The following is a 16,952-nucleotide window of genomic DNA, read 5'->3' as shown; positions in this document are numbered from 1 at the left end:
CAGTTAAAAAAAAAGGTTCAAAAGAATTAACAAATCACAGATTGTGGTTTTTATTGTGTTTTACAAAATGTCCCAACTCTTCTGGAAATGGGGTTTGTATCTTCAAATATGACAGTCATTACAGAGGCATTTATCTCTTTCTCATAGTGGTCATGACTACTTAATTTGAAACATCCAGACACTAGTGTATCAGGAGAATCATGTGTACAAAGGACAGAAACCAATGATGATTGAGGAAGAGTTTATTGAGTGTGTACATCATTCATCAACAGCTCTGGTCAGATCCACCTTGGTCATGTGGGTGTCTGCGCTCGTCCCTCCTCTCAGCCCACACAGATACACCTGTGGTTTGGGTACATTACTCTCTCCGTCTCTCTTCGTCTGGCTGCCGGCGTCTTTAGGGAGGAACGTCTGCGTGCTGTTGTGTCGTCTCATGTGGCTCAAATCGGTCTGCATTGAGCGCGTCACTTTATTCCGTAGATTTGCCTAAGATAGAGAGACGTTTCTGGTTCAATTCCCTCATGACCGACATTTCTCTAGCTGTCTGTCTGGACTGAGGTCATGTGTGTGGTTGGTTTGGGTTGGGCTGTGTGTTCTCACCAGTTTGATGGCTTTTCTTCTGAGCTCCCACTCGTTCCACTCATAAGACTTTACGATGTTGGTCTCCAGAGGGTGAATCTCCGTTTGTGTGCTGGAGTCACTTTTAGAGATGGCTTTCACCAGCAGCTTCTGTCCTGACTGCATCTGAGACACGAGCACAGCACAGTTAGAGGGTTAGTTCAGCCAAAAATGAAGTTTCTGTCATTAATTACTCACACTCATGTCGTTCCACACCTGTAAGACCTTCGTTCATCTTCATAACACAAATTAAGATATTTTTGATGAAATCCGAGAGGTGTATGACTATAGCAATATAATCAACACTTTCAAGGTCCAGAAAGGTACTAAAGACATCGTTAAAACAGTCATGTGACTGCAGTGGTTCAACCTTAATGTTATGAAGAGACAAGAATACTTTTTGTGCGCAAAAACAAAACAAAAATAACCACTTTCTTCAACAATCTCTTCTCTTCTCTGTCATTATCTTACGCAGGTGACACACAGTGAAGCTTCCGTGTTTACGTCCGAACACCGGCTCAGTATTGGCCAAAGCTGATCACGTGATCAGCACGACGCATGTGTGTGATGCTGACGCAGGAGCCGGCCAATAATGAGTCGGCGTTCTGACGAAGAACCTGGAAGTGCTGGACGTAAACAACGAATGAGAATGACACAGAAGAGAAGAGATTGTTGAATAAAGTGGTTATTTTTGTTTTGTTTTTGCGCACAAAAAGTATTCTCGTCTCTTCATAACATTAAGGTTGAACCACTGCAGTCACATGACTATTTTAATGATGTCTTTAGTTCCTTTCTGGACCTTGAAAGTGTTGATTATATTGCTGTCTACGGACAAGTCATATCAGATTTCATCAAAAATATCTTAATTTGTGTTCTGAAGATGAATGAAGGTCTTATGGGTGTGGAACGACATGAGGGAGAGTAATTAATGACAGAAATTAAATTTTTGGGTGAACTAACCCTTTAAATAATTAAACTGTATTTCTTTTACTATTATTTATTTTGAGTAACAGTTTGTTCTGGCTGCATGTGAACTGTGTCAAATGTCATCTAGGTTGTATTATCTTTTATCTAGTGTAGTTTTGTGGATGGTTTTTGACATGTCACTAAACCTGTCCATGTTTCTTTCATCTTGCATCTACTAACGACTTTTGACACACAACCTTTGACATCAACAACAAAACATGGGAAGTGTTTTTATCATATATTACTGTCATAACTGCCTTTTAATGTTTGCATGTGTCATATTTTCCCTGTTGTCCATGACCAATCAGAACACCTGCTGTAGAGCAGAGGGCCGATGTGACGCCGGTACCTCAGAGTATGGAGTCACGCTGGCAAACTCCTGATGCAGCTGGAGCAGCTGGATGAGCTCGGGCGTTCTCTTCGCCAGCTCTACCACAGCAGCGGTGAATTCATCTGCTCGAGAGGCGAACTCATACGCAGCGCTCCTGGAGCTAAAAGCATAGTATTTCTCCTTGTGCTTTAGGACGCCAATGTTTGGATTACCTGAGACCGAGAAATCGTGTACAGGTACTTTAGTGATTTCTGTTTATCAAGTGCGTCGGTCAGAGCACCTAGATTCAGTGTTTGTACCTGGCAGTAAAAGGCCGTTCTTCTTTACGAGGGTGAATCCACAGAAGCCCTTATACTGCAGCGGCACATGCTCAAAGTTAGTTGTGCTCTCAGGAAAACACCACTCACATGATCTCATCTCTGATTCAACGATGCGCTCTTCTGAAATATAAAAACACGTGTATAGGATAAAACGATTCTACTGTTTAACTGGGTGAATCTCATACACACACGTCCACGTCATATTTCACCCCAACATCAAAAGAAATGAGCTGTGACATTATTTATTACTATTAAAGAGGACCTATTATGCTCTTTTACAAAGTCTTGATGTAGTTTTTGGGCTCTACTAGATTGAATGTTGATTATTTTCCTCATATTCTCCATTGTTCAGCTCCTCTCTTCCCAGTCTGTCAGTAACGCTCTGTTTAGTTCCTGTCTCTATGAAGCCCCTCCTTCTGAAAAGCACAATGTGCTCTGATTGGTCGGCTGGAGCAGTGTGTTGTGATTGGTGTTTGGGAAATGTCCCGCCCCTTACCATAACCGCCAGTTTCAACACACTACTAACTAACTCAACCAGGCCCCGCCCCTTTATTCTGCGTATGAATTATTTAAATGAGGAATATTGTGAAGAAAACTCAAGATGGAGGCGTTTCAGGGAGTTCAGAAACACTGACACTGATATAGAGAAGAACTCCTGCTGGGAGACAGTAAAGGTCAGCAGGCATTAGCGTCTGGTTGTGTGTCACACCTGCTGTCACAGAGGATCTGTCCGTGTCCGTCGGGACCTGCAGTCCGTGTAGCATCAGCTCCAGCTGCTCTGGGCTCAGCAGAGACTGCGCTGACAGGAAGGCTCTCAGACCGGGCACCACGTTAGTGAGCATGCTCAGTAGCAGCATCTCACCTTCCAGCCCCGCCCAGAGCGTAGCCACTGCTGTGAAATGGGGCTGACAAAAAGGGTGACGCCTATAATAAATATACATGTGATCACAAGTGTGGCACTATTCTACTGAAAAAAAAAACAGAAACTTTCTGTAATGGACCAGTAGTAGAACTTTTTCAAATGTACAGGTATGACTCTATATTCTCATTGAAAGGTCCAAATGTCAGTTTCAGTGCAGCTTCAAAGAGCTCTACATGATCCCAGACAAGGAATAAGAGTCTTATCTAGAGAAACCATCGGCCATTTTCTAAAAAAAAAAAAAAATTATATACTTTTTAACCACAAATGCTCGTCTTGCACTGCTCTGTGATGCTCCATGCATTACGTAATCACGTTGGAAAGGTCACGCGTGACGTAAGTACCGATCCAGTGTTTACAAAGAGAACGTACAAAGACTAAGTCAAATGGCCTTTACAAAAAAAGGTAAAACAACGATGTCGGATAATTTTGAAGTTGGAGGAGAAAATGACCCTACCGCGGTACTTCCACCTACATCACGCGTGACCTTTCCAACATGATTACGTAATGCATGGAGCATCACAGAGCAGTGCAAGACGAGCATTTGTGGTTAAAAAGTATATATTTTTTTTTTTTTTAGTAAATGTCCGATGGTTTCTCTAGATAAGACTCTTATTCCTCGTCTGGGATCATGTAGAGCTCTTTGAAGCTGCACTGAAACTGACATTTGGACCTTCAACCCTGTTGAACCCCAGTGAAGTCCACTATATGGAGAAAAATCCTGGAATGTTTTCCTCAAAAACCTTCATTTCTTTTCCACTGAAGAAAGAAAGACATGAACATCTTGGATGACATGGGGGTGAGGAAATTATCAGGAAAATCCTTTAAGTCCGAATTCAGCATTTCCATGGGTTTAAATAAAAGATTTTTGTTTTAAGAGACGATAAAACAACTTTGTGCATCAAAACCACTCTTTCCCTGGTAAGAAAAAATTAACTTAATTTTCAAAAGATTTGACCATGTCATCAATTTTACGAGAAGAGGGAGAAAATGGCGGCATGAGCGGCTCCAACTTGCTGTCTGTCAGAGACAATAATGTACATAATACATAACACACGTGAGTATAAATTTGTTCACTCGCTGAAATCGAATCGGAGCAATCAGGGAACTGAGTGAATATTTCACACTGCTACAGAGAATAAACACCAGTGTAATAGAAAAACTTTGCAAGGGTTAGTGAACATCGTTCAACATGTTGTACGTTGTATTTTTTATGCAGGATCTACACATTCTGATATTTCTGATTTGAATATAGTTTCTCTTTGCCATTGATGCATTTATCCTGTTCACTGGGGGTTTGTTCTTTGTAAAGACACTTTGGAATAATAATGTCAAATGCTAATCTAAATTAATTTGAGAAATTGTGAACTATCAGAGATCATTCAACACAAACAGATGAGCAAACCATGACAGAAATCACTCACAAACACGTGTGATGTAGGCACTGTAGTATTAGTGTGCACCGTCTCCCTCAAGAGCGTCATTCGAGTCACCAGATCAGACTGCAACCGCGTCACTTCCTTTGCACACAGGATGATGTCCGCCTGATGTAAGCATAAACACCAAAGGATTATATTGTTATATATTAATTTCTCAGAGAAAAGCAGATCAGAAGGGTTAGTATCACACAGTAACATACTACAAATGACCAATGAGAATCACATATTCCAGAGATCCAGGTAATAAACTGGATTAACATGGCTGGTTGCAACAAATTAACCAGCTTGATTAAGTATCAACAAAACAAGTTTTGACCAGCTAGAAACCATATAAAACCAGCTAAAATCTATGGAAAACCATGGAATAAAAAAATAACAACAATAACAACAAAAATCTCACAATTCTTAATTTTATTTTCGCAATTGCGAGTTCAAACTTTCCCATTTCAGACTTTATAAAGAAAGAAAAAAATTGCAAGAAAAAAGTCCAAATTGTCAGCCGACTTTTTTTTCCTCAAAATGCAAGTTTCAATCTCGCAATTCTACTTGCAGTTGAGTTTGTATCTCACAATTCTTGAAAAAAAAGTCAGAATTGCAAGTTTATATCACAACTCTGACATTATTTCTCAGAACTGCAACTTATTTCTCAGAATTGCGAGGTTATATCTCACAATTTGAAGAAAAAAAAATTGCAATTATCTTTTTTTTTTTTTTTATTCTGTGGTAGAAACAAGCTTCCATAATCATCAGACATGATAGCTGTGTTTCAAAAGCACTTGTTCTGCCTGTGCAGCATTTTAAAGTCTCCCTGCAGTCAATAATTTTATCCCTAACTCATCTTTGATCATCAAAATGACATATTTTAAAAGTTTTTTCCTGTGAAAATAATTTCTTCATGCCTTAAAATAGCTCGAATGTAACTCTACAGCCTTGCTTCATTTAGTATACGCAGAGCCATGAATATGCAAATTAGTCTCCGCCTCCACTCAATCACAGCAGCTCGGACTGCCTGATCCACTTGCTCAACTTTACTGTAGTAAACGCTGCACAATGGCAAGTGGAAATACTGGTTTCCACTTTATTTACAAAATAATATTATCCAAAGCGTGATCACGCAACAACGTCAGCTCTCGCGTGAACACAAAACACCTCGTGATGCTCTCGTGAACACGTGTTGCACATCAATATTTTCATAAATAAAGTGCACTGTGAAACCCACCAGTATGAATTTGAGGAAGGCCTCGTGTTGTCGCGTGTTATACAGAGCCTGTTTGAGCAGATCTGGGTAGACGGGGTACTCGGGTTGCCTCGTGTCCTGCTCAGAGATCTTCTCCAGCAGGGCTGTGTACTGCCAGGCCAACCGCTGAGCTCCTGCCAGTTCACTCTCTATATCTGCCACTGCGGCTGGCACCGCCTCGTTCAGGATGGCCGGCACTGCAGGTGGGAAACACACATGGAGAAGTGACCACTGATGCCGCCGTTACACCCTGCAGTCATGAAACCAGCAGTCAGAGACACGTACAGTTCTGGATGCCCTCTCCTCCTTTGTTGCTGTCCTTGTTGAAGAGGCGTATGCCGCTGACGATCAGAGACAGTTGAGTCAGCTGCTTCTCCTTGTCTTGTTTCAGCAGAGACATGAAGGTCGCCAGCTGTGACTGTGGAAAGACGCTCTGCAGAGCCGCTGCAACAAACACACGTCACATACAGACACATTACAGAGCTGCAGGACAACGTAATGCTGTTATCTTAAAGTAGCATTCAGTATTTTGTGGTTGATGTTGCGCAGTGATCATATACTGTCACCTAATGCACACAAGATCAGAAACAAACTGTAGAAATACTCTAACAGCAGTCAGACATGACTAATTACTCAAGCAAATGTGTTGTGTAACAGCAGAATTACTGAGATAAACTAAGTAGTATTCATTATTCACAGATGAATACAATTGGGTATCATCGGCGTAACAATGAAATGACATGCCATATTTACCCAAAATCATTCCTAAAGGGAGCATATAAAGAGGAAAGAAAATAGGTACTAAAATAGATCCTTGAAGGATTCCACATGATTGGGGTGTTGATACCCACATGTTTCCAGACGAGAGATAAGAATATGATGATTAACTGTATTGAACACTGCTGTAAGATGTAAAAGTTGAAGTACAGTCCCATTACCAGAATCGGTTGCCAGATAAATATCATTAAAAACTCTCAGCAAAGCTGATTCAGTACTATGATGTGTTTTAAAACCTGATTGAAATACTTCACAGATATCATTTTCATCAAGAAATGTCTGTAATTGAATGAGAACAGTTTTCTCCAAGATATTGGAGAGGAATGGAATTTTCTAAAGTGATCTAAAATCAGCTAACACTCTTATCCAAATTTGTTTTTTAAAAGAGGCTGAACTACAGCATGTTTACATTAATCAGGAACAGTCCCCGAAAGCAAATTCTTATTAATTATAGACAATATAAGTGGACAAACCAATCCAATAACTTGCTTTAACAAATATGTCAGAACAATATCTTGAGGAGAGGTTGTGGGCTTTAGCTTGAGTACAATCTCCTCAAGAGTAGAAAGAAAATTAGGATAGAGTAGAGTATTTACTCAATTTTACCATATACATATATATATATATATACACACACAGGGCTTGACATCAACGTTTTTGCTCACCAGTCACTGTGGCTAGTGGTTTTCCAAAGTTACTAACCATTAAGCATTTTCATTGGCCACAATTTTAACATCGATACTATGGGAAAACGCTGCCATATAGATATTTTTAGTATAATACCATAATTTGGCAGCAGGTTTATTAGGCTGCTGTCACTTTAAGACCTGACGCACGGATCCATTATACTGTTACACATGAGTTTTCTTTCTCAACTGTTTACGTTCACTTCAAACAGAACTGACTGTGTTTACGTGAATACTCACCAAGACCGGCATTTTGACATTATTTTGTGTGTATTTGACTGTTTAAGCACAATAAGCAGCGAAAAACAACTAAATTTAGTACTGAGAGGCGGCTTTATGTGGGTGTGAGAACAAAATCTGCAGGAATGAGTAAAATTACAGTGGGTACGGAAAGTATTCAGACCCCCTTAAATTTTTCACTCTTTGTTATATTGCAGCCATTTGCTAAAATCATTTAAGCTCATTTTTTTCCTCATTAATGTACACACAGCACCCCATATTGACAGAAAAACACAGAATTGTTGACATTTTTGCAGATTTATTAAAAAAGAAAAACTGAAATATCACATGGTCCTAAGTATTCAGACCCTTTGCTGTGACACTCATATATTTAACTCAGGTGCTGTCCATTTCTTCTGATCATCCTTGAGATGGTTCTACACCTTCATTTGAGTCCAGCTGTGTTTGATTATACTGATTGGACTTGATTAGGAAAGCCACACACCTGTCTATATAAGACCTTACAGCTCACAGTGCATGTCAGAGCAAATGAGAATCATGAGGTCAAAGGAACTGCCTGAAGAGCTCAGAGACAGAATTGTGGCAAGGCACAGATCTGGCCAAGGTTACAAAAACATTTCTGCTGCACTTAAGGTTCCTAAGAGCACAGTGGCCTCCATAATCCTTAAATGGAAGACGTTTGGGACGACCAGAACCCTTCCTAGAGCTGGCCGTCCGGCCAAACTGAGCTATCGGGGGAGAAGAGCCTTGGTGAGAGAGGTAAAGAAGAACCCAAAGATCACTGTGGCTGAGCTCCAGAGATGCAGTCGCGAGATGGGAGAAAGTTGTAGAAAGTCAACCATCACTGCAGCCCTCCACCAGTCAGGGCTTTATGGCAGAGTGGCCCGACGGAAGCCTCTCCTCAGTGCAAGACACATGAAAAAACACCTGAAGGACTCCAAGATGGTGAGAAATAAGATTCTCTGGTCTGATGAGACCAAGATAGAACTTTTTGGCCTTAATTCTAAGCGGTATGTGTGGAGAAAACCAGGCACTGCTCATCACCTGTCCAATACAGTCCCAACAGTGAAGCATGGTGGTGGCAGCATCATGCTGTGGGGGTGTTTTTCAGCTGCAGGGACAGGACGACTGGTTGCAATCGAGGGAAAGATGAATGCGGCCAAGTACAGCGATATCCTGGACGAAAACCTTCTCCAGAGTGCTCAGGACCTCAGACTGGGCCGAAGGTTTACCTTCCAACAAGACAATGACCCTAAGCACACAGCTAAAATAACGAAGGAGTGGCTTCACAACAACTCCGTGACTGTTCTTGAATGGCCCAGCCAGAGCCCTGACTTAAACCCAATTGAGCATCTCTGGAGAGACCTAAAAATGGCTGTCCACCAACGTTTACCATCCAACCTGACAGAACTGGAGAGGATCTGCAAGGAGGAATGGCAGAGGATCCCCAAATCCAGGTGTGAAAAACTTGTTGCATCTTTCCCAAAAAGACTCATGGCTGTATTAGATCAAAAGGGTGCTTCTACTAAATACTGAGCAAAGGGTCTGAATACTTAATACCATGTGATATTTCAGTTTTTCTTTTTTAATAAATCTGCAAAAATGTCAACAATTCTGTGTTTTTCTGTCAATATGGGGTGCTGTGTGTACATTAATGAGGAAAAAAAATGAACTTAAATGATTTTAGCAAATGGCTGCAATATAGCAAAGAGTGAAAAATTTAAGGGGGTCTGAATACTTTCCATACCCACTGTATGTGCAATACGAGCAGTCCCACGCCAAAATTCAGGCCATGAAACACCAACAATATTAATCCGGAGCAAATGAAACGAGTGAGTGAGGGGAGGAGGGTTTGTGTGGGTTGTGTTTCTGTCAGAGAGATGAGAGAGAGAGCAGCTGGAATCGTGTGTCTATTCTGCAGAAAATGAGTATTGGAAGCGTTTCAGATATTTCAGTGTCAATATGTATCGAAAAATCTATATTTTTGACAACACTACATTGTACTTAGTTTATTAATTTAGATGCCTTTTTAAAAGACTACAAATGAAAAATGTATATATTATATATAAAATTAAATCCACCAAAGTGTCTAGTAGGAGTGACTTCGTTAAATGCCACTGCTGAAATCCAGATGAGAAACCCTTATCGGTTGAGCATCAGTTTGTGTGTAGTGAAGCCGTAGTTGGCTGTATTCGGGGTGTTGTACCTGTGGTTTCTCTCACGGCGTTGATGTCTGTGGCTGATCCGAGGTTGGAGCGCTGCATGACGTAGCTGACTATCTTGCTGTACAGACTCTGCAGGTCCTCTCTGGTCTTGGCCCGACAGTCAGTGATCTCTCTGCTCAGAGACAGCAGACGAGACTGCAGAACCTTCTGCTGCATCTCCAGAAACTCACCTGAGACACAGCCAGCCAATCAGCACCGAGATCCAGCCGTGAATACTTTTAAAGCACAGTGCAGATTCCTACTGGAATGACTGAATTTCGCCTGCAAAATTTCACTAAATAACAATAAATGTGCATCTGGTTGTAGTAAAACGACTGCTGCTCCTGTCTACGTGAGTTCTGCTATACACAGTTTGGACATGTGCAGGTCCATATCATCTAGCTGAACTGTGACGTGACCCTCATTGGATTGTGTGGGCAGCTTTACCTTTGTTGTTGTTTGTTTTTACACTTACGTCGAGACGTGTAGTTCATGTCAAAGTAAACCTGCATCTTAATGGTGTGTAGAGTTGGACTGGTCTGGTCCATGAGTCTGTCCACACACAGCTGAAGACATGAAAGACAATCACGTTACACTTGTAAAAACTTCTCTTTTATTTATTAACTAGATAATGAAGTTTAAAAAGACAAACTTTGATGTTGGCCTGAGAAAGCCTGACCTGAATGTTTGAAGCAGATTTAACATCTTGTAGTTCGACGTTTTTTTGTTTGAAGCCGTATTAAAAGCTTTTTAAGGGAAGTGACTTTTTTAAAGGGTCATGAAACCCTGAACTAAATTTTCTGAGATGTGAGTTATGTGCGTAGAAGATAATGTTATCATCCATTAGTTTTACTTTCACTAGAAAAATTGTTAATTTTTGTGCTATTTTCATCTTCTGGCTTTAATTGCGTCTTCATGTCAATGTACATCAATGACTCATCAGCGTCTCATAATTATTCATGAGGCTGCATGTCCTTATCCAATGAGAAGACGTCTCGCTTAATTATTCACAACAGCACGTGTTGATTTCCTCTGACAGGCGCTTCAAACAGTGAGATCGCATTTTACAGTCAGTTAAAGATGCATTAATGGGTCAAAATGAGTTCTTTTTTGCTTTGGAAGAGTTCCTGCGTCACATGAGTTTGAGTCTTCGACACAAATGTGATTCATCCACACTGAGTGTAACTGCCCTTTATGGTGTTTACTGGTGCCTGTGTTAAGTTGTGACTTGTACATCAGATGTGAACGATTGGCCACAGATTTGTCAATTCTGAAAACAATTACAGTTTCACACTACATGATGTTGGTATTATTGTAAAGATTAAAAAATAAGACATAAACAAGGTATTTCATTACCTATAATGACAGAAGTATGTGTTTTATTATGGGAAAGGGCTGCTCGTGTCTAATCTCGAATCTCACTACATTGTACAATCCTTGAAATCAAAATGCTGTTCCTCTAAATTATGCGACAAAATTACGCCTACTTCATTAAGGTGTTTTTTGTTTGTTTTGTTTTTGTTTTTGTTAAACATACTTTTGTCATTACAGGTCATGAAATCCCTTATTTTTGTATATTTTTTTAATCTTTACAGTTATACCAGCACCCATGGCCGTATCTACCATTGAGGACACCGAGGTCATGTCCTCGGTATTTTTTCCCTAAATTTCAAATTAGTCAAAGCTGAAATCCAGCAGTGATGATCAATGCCAAACACAGAATCCGAATCTATATGTCGTATGTATTTTCTCCCAATTAAATTCACATTCTCCGTCTAATCTCAAGTGAAATCTCCGCCTCTATCTGTCTTTGCAGGCAGTGGCACGTGACACGTTACCTAGGCTACAGATTCAGAGAGTCTGGAAAGCCGGCAGGCTGATTGTATGTTTTTTCACGTAAGCTAATACATCGTAGTGTGGTCTTGAGCGAAATGCAGACATGAAGAAGAACTTGCATCAAACTAAATTGCATCAAACTAAAATGTCAATCTGCATTCGTTATGTATCTGAATCTGATAATTTTGAGATACACGAGGATTTTCTTGGATTCTGTCCACTTCTTAAGCAGGATTCTGAATCCATCACAAAAGCCATCATTGAACAGTTATCCAAATGGGGGCTTCATGTCTCTTTACTGCGTGGCCAAGGGTATGATGGTGCCAGCAACATGAGTGGAAGGCTGAGTGGAGTTCAGAAGAGAATCCAAGAGGTTCAACCACGAGCCCTTTATACTCATTGCCGTAGTCATGCCTTGAATCTTGTTGTGGTCCATGGATGTACAGATGTCCCAATAGTGAGGAACACTATGACCTTAATTGAGAAGGTGGCTGTGTTTTTCTCAGCAGGCACCAGGAAACACAAGCTGCAAGACATTTTGCAAGAACAGGGAAGTGATGATGGACCCAGAGGAATCCCACTGATGTCTGATACTAGATGGGGGTCCAGGATAAAAACAGTGAGTGCCTTTATATCCAAGCTTGAGCCAACTCACAGTGCACTGCAAGAAATTGAAAGTGACTGCACCCATAACTCTGAAAAAGCCAGCAGGTTGCGCAACTCAATTGAATCCTTTGACACGATCATCACATCAGTTGTAACCCAAAATGTTCTGGGATATATATGGCCACTGACCCTTAAACTGCAGTCACCAAATGTAGACCTTTCAAGTGCCTACAAAGAAGGAAGACAAGTGGCAGAAGTCATTGAGAGCCTTCGCAATGATGAGGAAAGATTCTGCAAAATATATCAACAAGCAGTGCAGCTGGCAAACGCCATTGATGTTACACCTGTGAAGAAAAGAATAGTGGTGAAACAGCAACACAGGGGCAATGTACCTGCCCAATCAATTGCAGAGCATTACAGGTTGAATTTATTCATTCCCTTCATCGATCATGTTACAAACGAATTGAGAACCCGGCTTGCAGAGTCCACTGAACCAGCCCTGCTTGCAGCCTACTTAGTGCCCGAGGCTTTGCCACAGCTCAGTGAGGAAAGAGAGAACCGTCTGTTGGCATGGTATAAAGAGGACTTGCCTTATCCTGACACTGCAGAGCAGGAAATACACAGATGGAAGCATCAATTCCAGAATCACACTGGGCCTCTCCCTGCTACTGCAATGGAAACATTGCAGAATGGAATTTTGGAGTTTTACCCAAATGTTAAGTGCATGCTTTTGCTTTTCTTGACATTGCCAGTCACCACTTGCTCATGTGAAAGGTCTTTTTCTGCATTACGTCGACTCAAAACATGGCTTCGCTCTACCATGGGTGATGAGAGGCTATCTAGTCTAGCTCTCATGCATGTCCACCAGAACACTGAAATTGACCCCCATCGAGTGCTCCAGAGATGGGATGCTTCTGGCCACAGGAGAATTGTTACTTGCTTTGACAAGAGGTGAGACTTAGTGTAATCTAACAATATGAACTAACTATTATGACATGTGTTGCATGTACTACAGTTGGTACTGTATTAATAGGAGGAAAGGGGAGGAATACTGATATATTAATTGTTTTTTTTTCTATTCATTATGTCATTACAGTTAATGATGTGAACACTGGATGGATGGATTGATCTCCACCACAAGACAAGAGGCCAGATTATTCTCTCTCTTATTCTCACACACATAGACACACAACTACAGACACATGCATATACTGTACAAATTTTACAATCTCTCACACTTTGCCTTTATTAAAACATACCTTTCACAGAGGCATACACACACAGAATAGGTTGGTTGCAAGTCATCAGTTCACACTCTCTCTAGGCCTACTGTATGTCTCTCCACATACACCCACAAATGGCCTAATACACACACACACACACTCACTCTCTTTCTAAAACACACAAACACACACAGACACATTGATATATGCCAAGCCAACACTTTAAGGGTTCATATTAAAAGAATACAGCAGTTGTTGGCTTTCTATTGCCATGTGTTATGTTAGTTACAATGTAAATATGGCTGTAAATATTAGGTAGCTGAGTAACACAGTCAGTTATGGTGCCATTGTTACACAAGTTTAGAATTGTGAAAATAAATGTGTCTTCCAAATCTATGGTATTTTTTTGTATTTATATGTAAGTGTATGTATGTGTGTGTGTGTGTGTGTGTGTGTGTGTGTGTGGATGGGGGGGGGGGGGGGGGGGGGTGGAATTTGAAAAAATGACCTCGGTATTTTAAAAATCCTGGCTACGGCCCTGCCAGCACCATGTATTGTGAAAGTTTAATAGAGGCCAAGTTTTGAGTTCAGCTTGCAGTGAGAATTATTCCCACTTGAGGGCGTGAGTGTGCTGTGAGTGTCCAAACACTTGGTAACTGTGAACAGAATTTCATTAGATTTACTGACAACATGTTACAGTGTTTACCTGGTGCAGTGACTGGCACAATGTTTTTAGTATTGACACAAATTTCATGATTCAATTCCGATCTAGATTCAATATTGATTTATTTGGATATATATCTCGTACAGTACATGTTAATTCTTCTCAAGAAAAAAAAAATCTACAGGGAAGCCTGTCAGCTGGTACATTAATACTAAGGTTAAAATGATCAACTGATTCGTAAACAATTGCATACAATATTATTATTTTATAATAATATAATATTTTAGTAAAAGTATAATAAATATATAATACTGTGTTTTTATTGAATGGCTTTCCTGAAGTAAATGTAACGTTATACGTGACATTGTATATCCAAGCTGTTTCTCTGACGTATTTCCGCAGTTAAAACACTTTTAACATACATTCTGATGTTCATTCATGTTTATTTCGTGCTAGAAGTAGAAGAAGAGACGCCGCCTGAACTGAGGCAGTACAGCGATCTGTCACGCCACAAAGAGCGCCAAAACCACATTTATTGTTTCAATTCCCTAATAAAATTGACAGAATTTAAAAGCTGAGACTTTGTTCCATATCAGAAGTAACCTGCTCTGTTTTGTCTGTCAGCGAATTGGCCTTTTTGCTCCACAATGTTTTTTGTTGTTTTATTTTCATGATGGTTTTTTCACTGCGTGAGAAAATGGACGTGTGGCATGAGAACTGATTTAAATATGTTTTAAAGTTATACATTGTTACAAAAACGCATTGCTTTGCTTCAGAAGGCCTTTATTAACCCCCTGGAGCCGTATGGATTACTTTTATGATGGATGGATGCACTTTTTTAGGCTTCAAAATCTCGACCCCCATTCACTGCCATTATAAAGCTTAGAAGAGCCAGGATATTTTTTAATTTAACTCCAACTGTGTTCATCTGAGAGAAGATAGTCATATACACCTAGGATGGCTTGAGGGTGAGTAAACCATGGCATATTTTTCATTTTTGGGTGAACTATCCCTTTAATGTCACATTTTTTTGTAATATTTGCATTGTTTTATTATTTTAAAATATAGATCTATTTTTTAAATAGGCATATAGGGGAGGGTGGGGTAAGATGAGCCATTTTTTACTTATGTGGTCCTCAAGATAAGGGAAAATGAGGCAGAAGTACAATGAAAGTATTTAAAGTAATTTCAGGATGTTTCCTATCATTTTAAATGATCAGAATACTTCTATGACAAAGGGTTCTAAAAATATGGCTTCTTATAAAAAAGTGTTCCTCTGGCTCAATTTACCCCAGGTTAGGGGTAAGTTGAGCCGAGTCAGTAGGTGGGTGTAAACTGATCATCTAACTGAATCTGAATCAAACCCATGTGAAATTTTAAAGATAATGTACCTATTTTAAAAACTAATTTAATAATCAAATTTCCTTTTACAAATATTCTTTGTACAAATATTTCACAAATATTTCTTTTTTTAAAGCTAAATTAAAAAACATAAAACCAACCAAATGAAGTTGAAATTTCAGTATCTTTAATTGTTTGCATTTCTGAAACAATATGTTGAACATCAAAGTTGTGACCTTCCCATAAGCAGACTAAACAGTTTGTTGAGTAAAATTAAATAAAAACTAAATAAGAATGAATAAATGTCCCTGAAACTAATAAACATTTTAGTCAAAAGGTTCTTGACATGGTAGTTTTTCTGCAATGTTGACCATGTTAGGCCATTAGAGACTACAGGTGGAAAGATATATGATTAAACATCATATGGTTCACATCAGAGAAGGGTTTGGTGCACTTGTACACTATTCCTATCAAATAAACTCGAAAATAAAGATAAACTAAACCAGTTGCGTAATATTACATTGAAATGACACCAGTTTTAACTTAAATTCATAGCCGGTAAGTTAAAACGCTGGTTCAATTTACCCCACAGCATTTGGCTCACTTTGCCCCATAGCTGCCATTTTAGGAAAAGCTAGCTAGCTTACCAATTCAGAATAATATTTAGCTAAATGACTTGCATGGTTTTATACGTTGCTAAATCATCAATATGCATCATAAATAGTTTTAGACCTGGACAAATTTGCTTTGATGAAACAGCCGTTACATTTGTTATGTTAAAATTTTACTTTGACAAGCCAGTTTTTAAAGTAAATAAGCGACTTCCAATGTGCTTCTCCTTTTCACAGTCTGGCAGAAATTATGGGTGGTTCTAAAATATATGGCCACATGACAATAAAATGGTACGGTTGCCAAGATACAGGGGGTGGGTCAACTTACCCACTGGCTCATCTTACCCCACTCTCCCCTAACTTTGTTTACCTCTATGAGTTTCTGCACATCTTGCTTTGTAAGAGTCCTGTCCACATTAAAATGATTCCTGGGGTCCAGAACCACAGCTTTGACCTGGACACATAGTTTCACCACATGTTGAGCTGAACTACAACATTCATCAGCTTTATTCGTCTGATCACAGTCACTCACCATGAACGCGATGAGTGTCTCCGACAGAGTCTGTCCTCTGCTCAAACACGTCTGCGCGATCTCACGGATGATGTTTCTAATAACGCTTTCAGCCTGTGTACTCGACATGTTTCTAAACTATAACATCTACAGGGTTTTTAACTTGTAAACATCCCAACATCTCGTGTTGGTGTTGTGCGTCGAGTGGTTGTCATGGAGATGATTGACAGTGTGCGGCTGCGCTTCTGAAAGGCGCCGGAGGAGGCGCTGCTGCACCAAACAAACCGCACGAGCCTGTTTACAGGAGATAGAGCACTGAAACAACAATACTGGAGATGACATTACAGACACGCTTAGTATCGAGAGAAAACACCTTCCAGATATTTACTCAGTGATATCACTGAAAGAGAAACGGCTGGCTGA

General features: G+C 40.0%; 2 protein-coding genes across 2 annotated transcripts; one reads left to right on the top strand and one right to left on the bottom strand.

Annotated features, from left to right (window-relative positions):
- Nucleotides 1-224: 224 nt before the first annotated feature.
- cfap206 (cilia and flagella associated protein 206) lies at nt 225-16,728 on the bottom strand. The gene is made up of 12 exons (XM_051876330.1): nt 16,551-16,728; nt 16,389-16,472; nt 10,213-10,303; nt 9,740-9,928; nt 6,116-6,274; nt 5,813-6,027; nt 4,579-4,698; nt 2,945-3,140; nt 2,215-2,355; nt 1,934-2,127; nt 601-744; nt 225-486 (listed from the first exon to the last, which is right to left on the bottom strand). Exons 1-12 carry the CDS (start codon nt 16,656-16,658, stop codon nt 259-261), a joined length of 1,869 nt encoding a protein of 622 aa, XP_051732290.1. The 5' UTR covers nt 16,659-16,728; the 3' UTR covers nt 225-258.
- On the top strand, nt 10,575-13,798 carry LOC127502890 (52 kDa repressor of the inhibitor of the protein kinase-like). Its single transcript, XM_051876331.1, has 2 exons — nt 10,575-13,130; nt 13,276-13,798. The coding sequence occupies exons 1-2, from the start codon at nt 11,677-11,679 to the stop codon at nt 13,277-13,279; spliced, it is 1,458 nt and encodes a 485-aa protein (XP_051732291.1). The 5' UTR covers nt 10,575-11,676; the 3' UTR covers nt 13,280-13,798.
- Nucleotides 16,729-16,952: the final 224 nt, after the last annotated feature.

Source organism: Ctenopharyngodon idella, chromosome 20 (assembly GCF_019924925.1).
Source record: "Ctenopharyngodon idella isolate HZGC_01 chromosome 20, HZGC01, whole genome shotgun sequence".
Classification (NCBI taxonomy): Eukaryota; Metazoa; Chordata; class Actinopteri; order Cypriniformes; family Xenocyprididae; genus Ctenopharyngodon; species Ctenopharyngodon idella.
This window is presented reverse-complemented; position numbering and strand designations above follow the sequence as displayed.

What these genes read in the sequence shown, in the direction of transcription:
- cfap206 (XM_051876330.1), bottom strand. Translation starts at nt 16,658, where the DNA reads ATGTCGAGTACACAGGCTGAAAGCGTTATTAGAAACATCATCCGTGAG. An exon ending in AGGAGAGGGCATCCAGAACT is followed by an intron (nt 6,028 to 6,115) that starts GTACGTGTCTCT and finishes TCCCACCTGCAG; the next exon opens with TGCCGGCCATCCTGAACGAG. An exon ending in CCTTCCTCAAATTCATACTG is followed by an intron (nt 4,699 to 5,812) that starts GTGGGTTTCACA and finishes TGCTTACATCAG; the next exon opens with GCGGACATCATCCTGTGTGC.
- LOC127502890 (XM_051876331.1), top strand. Translation starts at nt 11,677, where the DNA reads ATGAAGAAGAACTTGCATCAAACTAAATTGCATCAAACTAAAATGTCA.